Source organism: Ips typographus, linkage group LG14 (genome assembly GCF_016097725.1).
Source record: "Ips typographus isolate SLU linkage group LG14, UJ_Ityp_2.0, whole genome shotgun sequence".
NCBI classification, from domain to species: Eukaryota; Metazoa; Arthropoda; class Insecta; order Coleoptera; family Curculionidae; genus Ips; species Ips typographus.
The window spans coordinates 2234814-2250187 of record NC_138435.1 but is presented as its reverse complement, the minus strand read 5'-3'; the positions used below and the strand labels follow the sequence as shown (position 1 = coordinate 2250187).

The 15374-nt window shown below is 37.7% G+C and overlaps 1 protein-coding gene across 4 annotated transcripts in view; it reads right to left on the bottom strand.

Annotated features, from left to right (window-relative positions):
• Window positions 1-15374, bottom strand: part of LOC145737819 (E3 ubiquitin-protein ligase Nedd-4-like) — a 24404-nt gene extending 9030 nt beyond the window's left edge. Inside the window, exons 1-16 of one of the 4 annotated variants that reach the window (XM_081992650.1) lie at window positions 15016-15374; window positions 14377-14456; window positions 14199-14319; window positions 13983-14143; window positions 13684-13837; window positions 13315-13454; window positions 9454-9583; window positions 9221-9400; window positions 5946-6076; window positions 5688-5893; window positions 5504-5628; window positions 5221-5450; window positions 3423-3544; window positions 2713-2953; window positions 2436-2664; window positions 2215-2384 (exon numbers count right to left, since the gene is read on the bottom strand). In XM_081992650.1, the coding sequence (XP_081848776.1) occupies window positions 2215-2384; window positions 2436-2664; window positions 2713-2953; window positions 3423-3544; window positions 5221-5450; window positions 5504-5628; window positions 5688-5893; window positions 5946-6076; window positions 9221-9400; window positions 9454-9583; window positions 13315-13454; window positions 13684-13837; window positions 13983-14143; window positions 14199-14319; window positions 14377-14456; window positions 15016-15192 (2597 nt within the window). In that variant the 5' untranslated portion in view covers window positions 15193-15374. Of the gene's footprint in view, window positions 1-2214; window positions 2385-2435; window positions 2665-2712; window positions 2954-3422; window positions 3545-5220; window positions 5451-5503; window positions 5629-5687; window positions 5894-5945; window positions 6077-9220; window positions 9401-9453; window positions 9584-13314; window positions 13455-13683; window positions 13847-13982; window positions 14144-14198; window positions 14320-14376; window positions 14457-14739; window positions 14930-15015 lie in introns of those variants that run through there. The other 3 variants (XM_081992649.1, XM_081992651.1, XM_081992652.1) reach the window with 3 other exon arrangements.

Genomic DNA, 15374 nt, shown 5'->3' with positions numbered 1-15374 from the left:
CTTTGACGCCCTCTAGCGGCCAAACGATATGACCAAACAACTCATGTGGGGATATTTTTGGAAAGCTTGTAATCTGCTCTATCTTTTGTTTTCTATGACATTTTGACGTATCCTGTCAAGTAAGGGAGTAAATTAATGTCAAAGCAGCGGGTGTCTAAAAATGTGCGATTTTATGGTGAAGCAACTTTGACGCCCTCTAGCGGCCAAACGGTATGACCAATCAACTCATGTGGGGATATTTTTGGAAAGCTTGTAATCTGCTCTTTCTTTTGTTTTCTATGACATTTTGACGTATCTTGTCAAATAAGGGAGTAAATTAGGGCGAAAGCAGCGGGTGTCTAAAAATTACTGATTTTATGGTGAAGCAACTTTGACGCCCTCTAGCGGCCAAACGGTATTATCAATCAACTCATGTGGGGATATTTTTGGAAAGCTTGAAATCTGCTCTCTCTTTTGTTTTCTATGACATTTTGACGTATCTTGTCAAATAAGGGAGTAAATTAGGGCGAAAGCAGCGGGTGTCTAAAAATTAGTGATTTTATGGTGAAGCAACTTTGACGCCCTCTAGCGGCCAAACGGTATGACCAATCAACTCATGTGGGGATATTTTTGGAAAGCTTGTAATCTGCTCTTTCTTTTGTTTTCTATGACATTTTGACGTATCTTGTCAAATAAGGGAGTAAATTAGGGCGAAAACAGCGGGTGTCTAAAAATTAGTGATTTTATGGTGAAGCAACTTTGACGCCCTCTAGCGGCCAAACGGTATGACCAAACAACTCATGTGGGGATATTTTTGGAAAGCTTGTAATCTGCTCTATCTTTTGTTTTCTATGACATTTTGACGTATCTTGTCAAGTAAGGGAGTAAATTAATGTCAAAGCAGCGGGTGTCTAAAAATGTGCGATTTTATGGTGAAGCAACTTTGACGCCCTCTAGCGGCCAAACGGTATGACCAATCAACTCATGTGAGGATATTTTTCAAAAGCTTGAAATCTGCTCTCTCTTTTGTTTTCTATGACATTTTGACGTATCTTGTCAAATAAGGGAGTAAATTAATGTCAAAGCAGCGGGTGTCTGAAAATGTGCGATTTTATGGTGAAGCAACTTTGACGCCCTCTAGCGGCCAAACGGTATGACCAATCAACTCATGTGGGGATATTTTTGGAAAGCTTGTAGTCTGCTCTTTCTTTTGTTTTCTATGACATTTTGACGTATCTTGTCAAATAAGGGAGTAAATTAGGGCGAAAGCAGCGGGTGTCTAAAAATGTGCGATTTTATGGTGAAGCAACTTTGACGCCCTCTAGCGGCCAAACGGTATGACCAATCAACTCATGTGGGGATATTTTTGGAAAGCTTGTAATCTGCTCTCTCTTTTGTTTTCTATGACATTTTGACGTATCTTGTCAAATAAGGGAGTAAATTAGGGCGAAAGCAGCGGGTGTCTAAAAATTAGTGATTTTATGGTGAAGCAACTTTGACGCCCTCTAGTGGCCAAACGGTACTATCAATCAACTCATGTAGGGATATTTTTCGAAAGCTTGTAATCTGCTCTATCTTTTGTTTTCTATGACATTTTGACGTATCTTGTCAAGTAAGGGAGTAAATTAATGTCAAAGCAGCGGGTGTCTAAAAATGTGCGATTTCATGGTGAAGCAACTTTGACGCCCTCTAGCGGCCAAACGATATGACCAAACAACTCATGTGGGGATATTTTTGGAAAGCTTGTAATCTGCTCTATCTTTTGTTTTCTATGACATTTTGACGTATCCTGTCAAGTAAGGGAGTAAATTAATGTCAAAGCAGCGGGTGTCTAAAAATGTGCGATTTTATGGTGAAGCAACTTTGACGCCCTCTAGCGGCCAAACGGTATGACCAATCAACTCATGTGGGGATATTTTTGGAAAGCTTGTAATCTGCTCTTTCTTTTGTTTTCTATGACATTTTGACGTATCTTGTCAAATAAGGGAGTAAATTAGGGCGAAAGCAGCGGGTGTCTAAAAATTACTGATTTTATGGTGAAGCAACTTTGACGCCCTCTAGCGGCCAAACGGTATTATCAATCAACTCATGTGGGGATATTTTTGGAAAGCTTGAAATCTGCTCTCTCTTTTGTTTTCTATGACATTTTGACGTATCTTGTCAAATAAGGGAGTAAATTAGGGCGAAAGCAGCGGGTGTCTAAAAATTAGTGAAAAGTTTTTAGTAAAAACTTACCAAGTGTGCGCCCTCGGGAAGTTATCCGTCGTTCCCCACTTTTCTATTGTAAACAATTGAGGTCCGTTACTGCCGTACAACTCTTTAAAACCATTCATAGGCACTCGGGACGTTCCGGTCACGAATTGCAACAGTCTCGCTCTCATTTCGTTATTGAACGACAACACGACCTTTCAACGTGTTTTTAAGTGATTTTGTTCGAGTGTAACAGAAATGCTCACCCTCCAGAAATATTGCACCACAATATGATTGGCGTGGTAGTCCCCTTTGTACAGGGTGTTCACTTTCCAATCTTTAACGTCGATGTGTTGAATACCGCACATGAGCAGCTCCAGTTCGTGCTCGTCGAATATTTTGATTACGGTCAACGGGACCAGTTCGCTGAAACCGTCCAAAAACGCGTTCATTTGTTGTTGCACTCGTCCCACGAAACGCCACTGGATTATACACCTGAAACTCCCACCATGTTGCCAAAATTCTTTTCAACCAAACACCTACTTGATGTAATCGTCCTTGTTGGAGTTATCCAACGGAATATTGGCCCCGCCCTCGATCAATTCGTGTACAGTGGTATGACCGAACGATTCTTCGTCCACCGAAAACGTCAAATCCAAACCGGACGGATCGTTCTCTTTGATCCACAACAACGATTTGTAATATTCCGAATCGACCGATTCCATATCCTTCAAATCGATCGTTTTTGACAGCATCATTTTGTAAAACGGTCTTATGAAGAATGCTGCAAACGTCTTATAGTGATAGTTAAGGCCGATGTACAGGGTGTCCGGATTCAGTATGTTTTGACAGGAAAACGGTAGAAAATAATTAAAAATTAAAAAAATTGACTACAAAGTTAAAAAACGCAGTAATTGTAAACATTCAAGTATTGTCATAGAAATAAATAAACGTCACTTTTGACAGCTGATGTCAAAATTTGAGTCAAAGCCAACTTGGCTTTTAGGATTAAGTTATATAGCCAACTGTCATTTTAATTTAAAATAATAAAATTAGGTACGTTTTTGAGAAAACGGAAGAATGTTTTTGCGGCACTTTCATAGGAGTTTCCAAAATGGGTGAAGTTTGAAAAACGCCCTCTAGCGCCGCAAACTGACACGTACTTTTTTTTTCCTCTCTAACCGAGAATAGTTTCCTGTCATAACCCACTAAATCCGGACACCCTGTACGGTGATTGGCCCATATAAACTAACCATCCAGCAATTTACCGTGGTAGACGGCCATACCAGCGACCCTACCGATAAATTTAAAGTACGCCAAGTGTTCTTCGTTGCACAGTCCGGACGTTGGGTTGATTTGTAGGGTATAATTGTCCCTTGAATAAACGTGTAAATAGCGCAACGAAACATGTGAGGAGCCAGGAGGAAATTACGATTTAGGTTCACAAAAGTGATTTTCCAAGAAAACTTTCTTTACCCTTGGAAGCAGAAAGTCGTTCTGAACATTTTTGGTATCTTACCAAATTTCCGTAGTTCTAACCGTTTTCGAGATTTCCGACTTTTTTAATTATAATTAGACTCCGGATTTCTAGGATTGGTTTGACAGCTAATGTGAACGAATTACGCAAAAACACGTCATTGTCATCACACACATTGCCAAAAACATACCAATTATCTGTTGCACAGTGGGTAATTATCAATTTACAAATTTAAACCGACCCTATAATTTCCAAATGCTCCTGAAGCAGTCAAAATGTTTCCAAAAAAACTATACAAGCTCCAAAATGCCTTGCAAAAGCTTACAAAATAGCCTGGAAGCTTACAAAAGCTTCTAAACTTATCTATAGAAGCTCTCAAAAGATTTCAATACAGTTTAAAAGCTTCCGTATGCTTCTAGAGCAGTTTAACAGCTTCCAAAAGTGTCTAGAACCGTCTATAAGGTTTCAAATGAATTCAAAGCAGTCCAGAACCTTCAATGCTGTTCAAACTGTTAAAACACTTTTCAAATGCTCTTAAAGTAGTCTAAAAAGGTTTTAAAACACTAAGGGAACTCTAAAATGCTTTCCAAGCAGTCGAAAGCCTTCAAAAACTGTCTAAAAGCTTTTAAAACACCTTCCAAATGAACTTCAACTATTCTAGAAGCTCCCAAAAGATTTAAAAACAGTCTAAAAGCTTCCGTATGCTTCTAGAGTAGTTTAACAGCTTCCAAAAGTTTCTAGAACCGTCTATAAGGTTTCAAATGAATTCAAAGTAGTCCAGAACCTTCAATGCTGTTCAAACTGGTAAAACACTTTTCAAATGCTCTTAAAGTAGTCTGAAAAGGTTTTAAAACACTAAGGGAACTCTAAAATGCTTTCCAAGCAGTCGAAAGCCTTCTAAAACAGTCTAAAAGCTTTTAAAACACTCTGAAGCTTTCAAAATGAACTTCAACTATTCGAGAAGCTCTCAAAAAATTTCAAGACAGTCTAAAAGCTTTCCGTATGCTTCGAAAGCATTTTAAAAGCTCCCATAAGTGTTCAAATGCTTCGTAAGCCTTCCAAAAGCTTTTAGAAGACTCTAGAAGCTCTTAAAACATTCTTCAAGACAGTCTAAAAGTTTCTGTATGCTTCTAAAGCAGTTTAAAAGCTTTCAAAAGTTTCTAGAACCGTCTACGAGGTTTCAAACGGCTTTAAAGTAGTCCAGAACATTCAATGCTCCTAAAGTGGTTTAAAAAGGTTTCAAAACACTACAGAAACTCCAAAATGCTTCAAAACTATCTAAGGGATTCCAAAAGCTTTTCGACTAGTCTAGAATTTCCCAAAAGACATCAAAACAATCTAGAAGCTTTCAAAGAAAAAAATTCTAGAACCATCTAAAGATTTTTGAGTTTGTGATCCTTCAATATGCTCTTTGACTGTTCAATTTTTATGCTTTTTTTTCCGGACTCTAATTCTAATGGTAGCAATTACATGGAAAAGCAAATATTTCCGTTTGGTTGATTGTGTTTTTTTAAAGAAAAAATGGACTTTTATCGTTATTTCCCTTCGCTCAACTTCATTCGACACCAACTTACATGGCAGAGTATTCAAATAATCCGTAGTAGGGATTGAACATTTCCTTCGACAGCAAGTAGAACCATTCCCTGGCTAATCCGCCATAGTCCAAGCCTACTTCACCCTCAAACTCTATCCACAACTTAGTCTTGAGTAAATCTACTCGAGGCACGTTCGTTATCACTCTGAAGGAGTCTTCCAAAATGCTTCTTCGACGTACTTTGATTTCGAACTTGTTAGGAACGTTGGTCTGCGCAAGAAAAACCTTACTACTCGTGTCTCAAACGATTCTATACAATTTACCGGTTTCCGCAGTTGGGTTTTCATGTATTCGTACTTTCGTTTGTAGTCTCTCGAGTACGGAATAGCCGGTCCGGCTATCTGAGGATTGGACAGTCTAGGATCGTCCCATTGTGTTGTTCTAGTGTCTTAAGAATAGTAGAGTGTTATTAGTTTTAGGTTAGTTGTTAGGGGGCAACTGATTTACTGTGATCGATGAAGAATATGCGTCCGTCGCTGTGGACTCGTTCCTCCCAACCTTCGGGCAACGGTCCCAAATCGTCGTCCGGCTTACGATTTACCGGTTGCACGGCGTTTTGATTCGGCATCGGACTGGCCCGTCCAGTTCTCGGGTCCACCCATGACGTGGTTCGTTCGCGATGATCGATAAAGAACAAACGACCGTTTGGTGCCCTAACCAACATTTTCAGTTCACCCTGTAACTCATTTCACCGCTCAACTGTACCTCTGTACACTCCATCCTGGTGGTAAATCATCGCCCACAGCCGTCAAATCGTTCTGAGACACATTATTGCTAGTTGTGGACACTGGTGAGTCCCGTCGGGACGAACTATTACTGTCCACATGATCGAAACTCTGTGAACAGGGTAGATATTTACGATCCAACCGATATTCGTTCCATAATAATATTTTACACATAACCGTAGAAATATCTGGAAGGACGCCTTTTTTATCACTAGAGGAATCACACAAGAAGAGAAAACTACTTAATCTCTGTTCAGTGACTTGTGACTGTTGCGTCACATCCTTTATATCATTTCATTAGACGAAGATCGATCATATTACCAGCTTTTGTCAGTTTGACAGTTCAACTAAACGTCAGATTATTTTGACGTTTTTGTTTTACTTTCTGAATAGTTCTAGAGCCCTCTACCACTGTCTTAAACTTTCCCAGAACTGTTTTAAACTGCCAGAGGCATCTAAGACCATTTTAAAAGTTCCAAGGACCTCCAAATGCTATTAATCACCTTCTAAAAAGTGCCAGACGTTTTTAGAAGTGTCTTAAACCTTCCCAGACTTGTTTTAAATTATCATAGGCCTATAGGACCATTTTGAGAGTTTCATAGACCTCTAAATGTCACTGAGAACCTTGTTAAAAGTGCCAAAGGCGTCTAAAACTGTTTTAAACCATCCTAGAATGATTTTAAATTGCCAGATACCTCTAAGACCATTTTGAACATGTCAGAGACCTCTAAATACAACTGAGAACTTTATGAAAAGATCTAGAACCCTCTACAGCTGTCTTGAACTTTCCCAGTACTGTTTTGAATTGCCAGAGGCCTCTAAGACCATTTTGAAAGTTGCAAAGACCACCAAATGCTATTGAGAATCTTGTTAAAAGTGCCAAAGTGTTTTAAACTATCTTAGAATGGTTTTAAATAGCCAAATGCCTCTAGGACCATTTTGAATGTGTCAGAGACCTCTAAATGCAACCGAGAACTTTATGAAAAGATCTAGAGCCCTCTACAGCTGTCTTGAACTTTCCCAGAACTGTTTTAAACTGCCAGAGGCATCTAAGACCATTTCGAAAGTTCCATAGACCTCTAAATGCTACTGTAAACCTTCTTAAAAGTACCAGAACTCTCTACAAGTGTCTTAAACGTTTCCATAACTGTTTTAATTTGCCAGAGGGCACTAAGATCATTTTGAAAGTTCCATAGACCTCTAAATGCTACTGAGAATCTTCTTAAAAGTGCCAGAGCCTTCTACAAGTGTTTTAAAGGTTTCCATAACTGTTTTAAATTGCCAGATACCTCTAAGACCATTTTGAACATGTCAGAGACCTCTAAATACAACTGAGAACTTAATGAAAAGATCTAGAACCCTCTACAGCTGTCTTGAACTTTCCCAGAACTGTTTTAAACTGCCAGAGGCATCTAAGACCATTTTGAAAGTTCTATAGACCTCTAAATGCTACTGTAAACCTTCTTAAAAGTACCAGAACTCTCTACAAGTGTCTTAAACGTTTCCATAACTGTTTTAATTTGCCAGAGGGCACTAAGATCATTTTGAAAGTTCCATAGACCTCTAAATGCTACTGTAAACCTTCTTAAAAGTACCAGAACCCTCTACAAGTGTCTTAAACGTTTCCATAACTGTTTTAATTTGCCAGAGGGTACTAAGATCATTTTGAAAGTTCCATAGACCTCTAAGTACTACTGAGAATCTTCTTAAAAGTGCCAGAGCCTTCTACAAGTGTCTTAAATGTTTCCATAACTGTTTTAAATTGCCAGATACCTCTAAGACCATTTTGAACATGTCAGAGACCTCTAAATGCAACCGAGAACTTTATGAAAAGATCTAGAACCCTCTACAGCTGTCTTGAACTTTCCCAGTACTGTTTTGAATTGCCAGAGGCCTCTAAGAACATTTTGAAAGTTGCAAAGACCACCAAATGCTATTGAGAATCTTGTTAAAAGTGCCAAAGTGTTTTAAACTATCTTAGAATGGTTTTAAATAGCCAGATGCCTCTAGGATCATTTTGAATGTGTCAGAGACCTCTAAATGCAACTGAGAACTTTATGAAAAGATCTAGAGCCCTCTACCACTGTCTTAAACTTTCCCAGAACTGTTTTAAACTGCCAGAGGCATCTAAGACCATTTTGAAAGTTCTATAGACCTCTAAATGCTACTGTAAACCTTCTTAAAAGTACCAGAACTCTCTACAAGTGTTTTAAACGTTTCCATAACTGTTTTAATTTGCCAGAGGGTACTAAGATCATTTTGAAAGTTCCATAGACCTCTAAATGCTACTGAGAATCTTCTTAAAAGTGCCAGAGCCTTCTACAAGTGTTTTAAAGATTTCCATAACTGTTTTAAATTGCCAGAGGCCTCTAAGAACATTTTGAAAGTTGCAAAGACCTCCAAATGCTATTGAGAACCTTTTAAAAGTGTCTTAAACCTTCCCAGACTTGTTTTAAATTGTCAGAGGTCTCTAGGACCGTTTTGAATGTGCCAAAGGCCTCTGTATGCTACTAAGAACCTTGTTAAAAGTGTTTTAAACTATCCTAGAATGGTTTTAAATTGCCAGATGCCTCTAGGACCATTTTGAATGTGTCAGAGACACCTCTAAATGCAATTGAGAACCTTCTAAAAAGTGCCAGAGGCCTCTACAAGACTTAAATTTGTTTTAAATGGTCGGAGACCTCTAAGCTCAGTTTAAGTTAAGTGTGGTCCAGACTGTGACTTTTTTCAACCGTATTCTACACAGTCTGAAACACACTTGGTTGGTTAATTGATAACCTAAAACTATAATCATTTCGACAATCAATCAATATCGCATTTAATTACCAACATACGTTTTTAGCTGGTGATCGCAACAGTCAGGCTGAACAGAGATGCAAATCAACGTTCCAGAAAGAGATGGAAATATTTGCAAGTAACATGCGTCAGTGAAACGGATGTGACGTCATTTGAAAGTTAGTCCAATCAGGCTTCCTGATCAAGTCTGTGGAATGACGTCACATCCGTTTTGGCACTTTACGCTTTGCTTTGTCCGGAACATTTGCCATTAGTTCTCTCTTCTATGTGTGCTTCAAAAATTTTCTCATTTAGTGAAGCAAGCAATGCGACAAAAGAAACAAGCAATTTTCTACGAGTTTTTGTGTAAAGATTTGATTTGAAAAAGCGCCACAAAACACTGGTTATACAGGGTGATTGATCACACTAGAAGCGTGACAGAAAGCATCTGGGTGCGCAAATTGCGTGGCTCAAGTTTACCCTGTGAATGGCGGGCGCCGTCAACGAATTCCTCGGACTATCCGCGTCACTTTCAACAGAACCATTATAATCTGATTCGCAGACGTCCGAACCGACGTCGCTAACACGCGAATCCCGCGGGATATCCAGATGATCGATCGTTTCATCGGCTACACTGCCGTCCGGTTCATCGGCCAATGGCTAAACGGTTTGCATGCAATTTCCATTAAATTATAGAATTCAACGGGACCAACCTGATTATTGCTGGTGGGTTCGCCTCGGCCGTTGCTTTGCTCGTCGGCGCTTATATGAAAACGACGCTCAAACACTTGTCTCTCGTCCCCTCTAGTCACTTCTTCCGTTTCTAAACTGTTCGTAGTATTTCTGCAAATTAATATCAGCAAAATTACAGGTGACAGTTGACGTAAAACAGTCAACTGTCAAATTGCGTCACAAAAACACTAAACATTTTCGGAGGCCTCGACAACCGTCTAAGAGTATTTTGAACCTTTCGAAAATGCTAAAAGCCTAAACACAACCAAAAACTGCCAGATGTTTCTTACAGGCTGCAGAAAATGTTTTTAAAATTGCTGAATACCTGCATATAAGAAATCTTATTGGCTTATTATTTGTGCAATGCCAGAGTTCTCTAGAAGTGTCTCAAATCTGTCAAGAATTATTAAAAAAGGCCTCTACAACCGTCCAACAGATTTTGAAATGGACATAGACCTATAGAATCACTTTAAAAATACCAGAAGACCCTAAATATTACTGAAAACCTTTCAAAAATGTCCAGAGGCCTCTAAAAGTGCCTTAAACTTATGAAAACTTGTTTTACAATTTCCAGAAGCCTCTACAACTGTCCAAGAGTCTTTAAAATGGACATAGACCACTAGAATCACTTAAAAAATACCAGAAGACCCTAAATATTACTGAAAACCTTTCAAAAATGTCCAGAGGCCTCTAAAAGTGCTTTAAACCTATCAGGACTTCTTTTAAAATTTCCAGAAGTCTCTACAATCATCCAAGAGGTTTTGAAATGGTCATAGACCTTTAGAATCACTTTAAAAATGTCAGAAGACCCTAAATACTACTGAAAATGTTTCAAAAATGTCCAGAGGCCTCTAAAAGTGCCTTAAACTTATGAAGACTTGTTTTACAATTTCCAGAAGCCTCTACAACTGTCCAAGAGTTTTTAAAAAGGACATATACCTCTAGAATCACTTTAAAAATGTCAGAAGACCCTAAATACTACTGAAAATGTTTCAAAAATGTCCAGAAGCTTCTAAAAGTGTTTTAAACCTATCAGGACTTCTTTTAAAATTTCCAGAAGTCTCTACAATCATCCAAGAGGTTTTGAATTGGTCATAGACCTTTAGAATCACTTTAAAAATACCAGAAGACCCTAAATACTACTGAAAATGTTTCAAAAATGTCCAGAAGCTTCTAAAAGTGCTTTAAACCTATCAGGACTTCTTTTAAAATTTCCAGAAGTCTCTACAATCATCCAAGAGGTTTTGAAATGGTCATAGACCTTTAGAATCACTTTAAAAATGTCAGAAGACCCTAAATACTACTGAAAATGTTTCAAAAATGCTCAGAAGCTTCTAAAAGTGCTTTAAACCTATCAGGACTTCTTTTAAAATTTCCAGAAGCCTCTACAACTGTCCAAGAGTTTTTAAAATGGACATAGACCACTAGAATCACTTAAAAAATACCAGAAGACCCTAAATACTACTGAAAATGTTTCAAAAATGTCCAGAGGCCTCTAAAAGTGCCTTAAACTTATGAAGACTTGTTTTACAATTTCCAGAAGCCTCTGCAACTGTCCAAGAGTCTTTAAAATGGACATAGACCACTAGAATCACTTTAAAAATGCCAGAAGACCCTAAATACTACTGAAAATGTTTCAAAAATGCTCAGAAGCTTCTAAAAGTGCTTCAAAACTATCAGGACTTCTTTTAAAATTTCCAGAAGTCTCTACAATCATCCAAGAGGTTTTGAAATGGTCATAGACCTTTAGAATCACTTTAAAAATGCCAGAAGACCCTAAATACTACTGAAAATGTTTCAAAAATGCTCAGAAGCTTCTAAAAGTGCTTCAAAACTATCAGGACTTCTTTTAAAATATCCAGAAGTCTCTACAATCATCCAAGAGGTTTTGAATTGGTCATAGACCTTTAGAATCACTTTAAAAATGTCAGAAGACCCTAAATACTACTGAAAATGTTTCAAAAATGTCCAGAAGCTTCTAAAAGTGTTTTAAACCTATCAGGACTTCTTTTAAAATTTCCAGAAGCCTCTACAACTGTCCAAGAGTTTTTAAAATGGACATAGACCACTAGAATCACTTAAAAAATACCAGAAGACCCTAAATACTACTGAAAATGTTTCAAAAATGTCCAGAGGCCTCTAAAAGTGCCTTAAACTTATGAAGACTTGTTTTACAATTTCCAGAAGCCTCTACAACTGTCCAAGAGTTTTTAAAAAGGACATATACCTCTAGAATCACTTTAAAAATGCCAGAAGACCCTAAATACTACTGAAAATGTTTCAAAAATGCTCAGAAGCTTCTAAAAGTGCTTCAAAACTATCAGGACTTCTTTTAAAATATCCAGAAGTCTCTACAATCATCCAAGAGGTTTTGAATTGGTCATAGACCTTTAGAATCACTTTAAAAATGTCAGAAGACCCTAAATACTACTGAAAATGTTTCAAAAATGTCCAGAAGCTTCTAAAAGTGTTTTAAACCTATCAGGACTTCTTTTAAAATTTCCAGAAGCCTCTACAACTGTCCAAGAGTTTTTAAAATGGACATAGACCACTAGAATCACTTAAAAAATACCAGAAGACCCTAAATACTACTGAAAATGTTTCAAAAATGTCCAGAGGCCTCTAAAAGTGCCTTAAACTTATGAAGACTTGTTTTACAATTTCCAGAAGCCTCTACAACTGTCCAAGAGTTTTTAAAAAGGACATAGACCACTAGAATCACTTAAAAAATACCAGAAGACCCTAAATACTACTGAAAACCTTTTAAAAATGTCCAGAGACCTCTAAAAGTGCCTTCAACTTATGAAGACTTGTTTTACAATTTCCAGAAGCCTCTACAACTGTCCAAGAGTTTTTAAAAAGGACATATACCTCTAGAATCACTTTAAAAATGCCAGAAGACCCTAAATACTACTGAAAATGTTTCAAAAATGCTCAGAAGCTTCTAAAAGTGCTTTAAACCTATCAGGACTTCTTTTAAAATTTCCAGAAGTCTCTACAATCATCCAAGAGGTTTTGAATTGGTCATAGACCTTTAGAATCACTTTAAAAATGTCAGAAGACCCTAAATACTACTGAAAATGTTTCAAAAATGTCCAGAAGCTTCTAAAAGTGCTTTAAACCTATCAGGACTTCTTTTAAAATTTCCAGAAGTCTCTACAATCATCCAAGAGGTTTTGAAATGGACATAGACCACTAGAATCACTTAAAAAATACCAGAAGACCCTAAATACTACTGAAAACCTTTCAAAAATGTCCAGAGGCCTCTAAAAGTGCCTTAAACTTATGAAAACTTGTTTTACAATTTCCAGAAGCCTCTGCAACTGTCCAAGAGTTTTTGAAATGGACATATACCTCTAGAATCACTTTAAAAATGCCTGAAGACTTTGAATACTACTGAAAATGTTTCAAAAATGTCCAGAAGCTTCTAAAAGTGCTTTAAACCTATCAGGACTTCTTTTAAAATTTCCAGAAGTCTCTACAATCATCCAAGAGGTTTTGAATTGGTCATAGACCTTTAGAATCACTTTAAAAATGTCAGAAGACCCTAAATACTACTGAAAATGTTTCAAAAATGTCCAGAAGCTTCTAAAAGTGCTTTAAACCTATCAGGATTTCTTTTAAAATTTCCAGAAGTCTCTACAATCATCCAAGAGGTTTTGAATTGGACATAGACCACTATAATCACTTAAAAAATGCCAGAAGACCCTAAATACTACTGACAACCAATCAAAAATGTTTAGAGGCCCTTACAAGTGTCTCAAACCTATCAAGACTGGTTTTAAAATTTCCAGAAGCCTCTACAACTTGAATGTAGAGGCTTTTGAAAACTGAGCACTTACGCTAGGGTGGGCCTTTCCCACTGTGTCGTTCTTGCAATATGATTTACGTAATAAGTGCGTCCGTTGGCGTCCTGTCGTTCCTCCCAGCCTGGCGGAAGTGGCGTTTGCGATTCCGTTGAATTTGAACTTACTAAAATAGGCTAGAAAAAATTTGATTTTAGTCCACCTGTGCATTGTATTAGTTAATTACACAAATATTATGGATTATACAATTTAAAAGTTACAAGTACTTTGGACATTCAGCTAGAATCATTAAAGAACCAGTCACTCTGAACTTGTCTAAACTGATCTGGATCATCTTTTTTTTGACCAATCACAAACTAACTACCACACACACACACATACACTTGACAGTTATTAAACACTTACTTGAGAGGCTGTCTCCTCCCGTCCTTCACTCACAATTTCCCATTCGTTGGTGTTGATTGGCTCTTCCTCTGAGGCGGCCGGTACGACGACAGGTCCTCGATCGTGCAAGTAGCCGTGGTAAATCTCCAGGTGGCCCCGAACGCGCGATTTTGCGCTAAAACCGCTACGTTGCGTCAAACGGACAGACGAACGTCAAAAGGAGAGACGAAAGAGCATGCAGAGAAATATGCGATAAATGGTGTCAAAAACAAGTGTTTTAGATAAAAAAAAAACATGCAGCTAAATGACAGGAAAATTACCTTCTGGGACGCAGCAAGTATTTTACGGGGGATATAACGCGGTCTTCTTCCTCTCTAGGTAGATTTAACAAGGACAATTCGACCATACCCAGAAAGTCATCGCGCGTCAGCCGATTCTCGTCAAACACTTGTAAAACCAATTTATGTTCTGCTGGTTTAACCTTGAAGAGGAAAAAAACCCTAATCATAGTTTTGTTACACAATCCCAAAACCCACCTTAAATATAAACTCCTCATTCCATTCTGGGTTTAAAGTTTTTTTCTTGGTGCGCGTTAGCACTGAGTCAATGGTTCCTTCACCATTTATGGGCAACAGGTCAATTCTTACATAAGGGTCACTGGAAAAATGCACAAATTTTGCTACTTCAACCTTTAAGGGTAATTTAAGGTGGTACCTTGCTCCAAATATGTCCTTTTTCATTAAATTTTTTCCTCTGATCACTTTTAAGTGTAGGGAACTGGTCGCTTCTTCACTCTGCAACAAAATTGGGAACAAGCAACTTATAATCTAATCTCTTGATAGGGATGATCACCTTGGATTTAACTGATAAGCGGTTTTTGATTAATCATTATTATTAACAATGCTACTTGTTATTTTAATGCCATGACACCCCTAAAGTGACCAGAAATTGATATATTTAATAAAGTTTAGTCTACAATTCAAAGGAAACGCCTGGTTCTACCCTAATTACTATAAACCACCTGGTATATATTAATTATTATAAAGTACTAATTAGAGGAAGTTCATGACTACTTACACCATCATCGTCTACACGAGGAATATATCCGTACTCATGACTAGTATCCATTAAAGAACGTTCGTTCGTGGTACAATTTAATTTAAGACACAAAATAACATTGAAAAAAAACTATAAAAAGGTTTAAAAACTAACAATTCAGTACCATGAAGGTAAATCTTGTTTTTGATTAAAAAAAAAAAGTGGAATTACAAAACTGTCACTGTCAACATCAAATGTGAGGTTACGGTGACGTTAATTTGACAGCGGACAGACACAGTGGCGTAGCATATTTACCACACTAGGCATTAAACTGATGCGTCTTCTAGCCCTGTCCTGCACCTCAATAATGGAGGGTGTTCGGTTCCTTCTATGTTGGTGGTGGGCCCCCAAACTGCTGCTTCTAGGTCTGAAAATGCGTTGCACTTGTATATCGGTGCCATTGCTCGAGTTGTCCGCGTTCACTGTAGGCATTTTGTACTAAACACACTGTAGTAGGTAAATCACATTGTTTAACACTCTGCTTCAAAACGACCTCGTTTCGATTTGCTTATCTAAATGAGTTGATGAAATTTAAAATCTCGAGAGTGTTTCAAATTAGTAAACATTTGATAACGGACTAGTGTAAATAAATGTAGAATACTGGGGAGAACCAC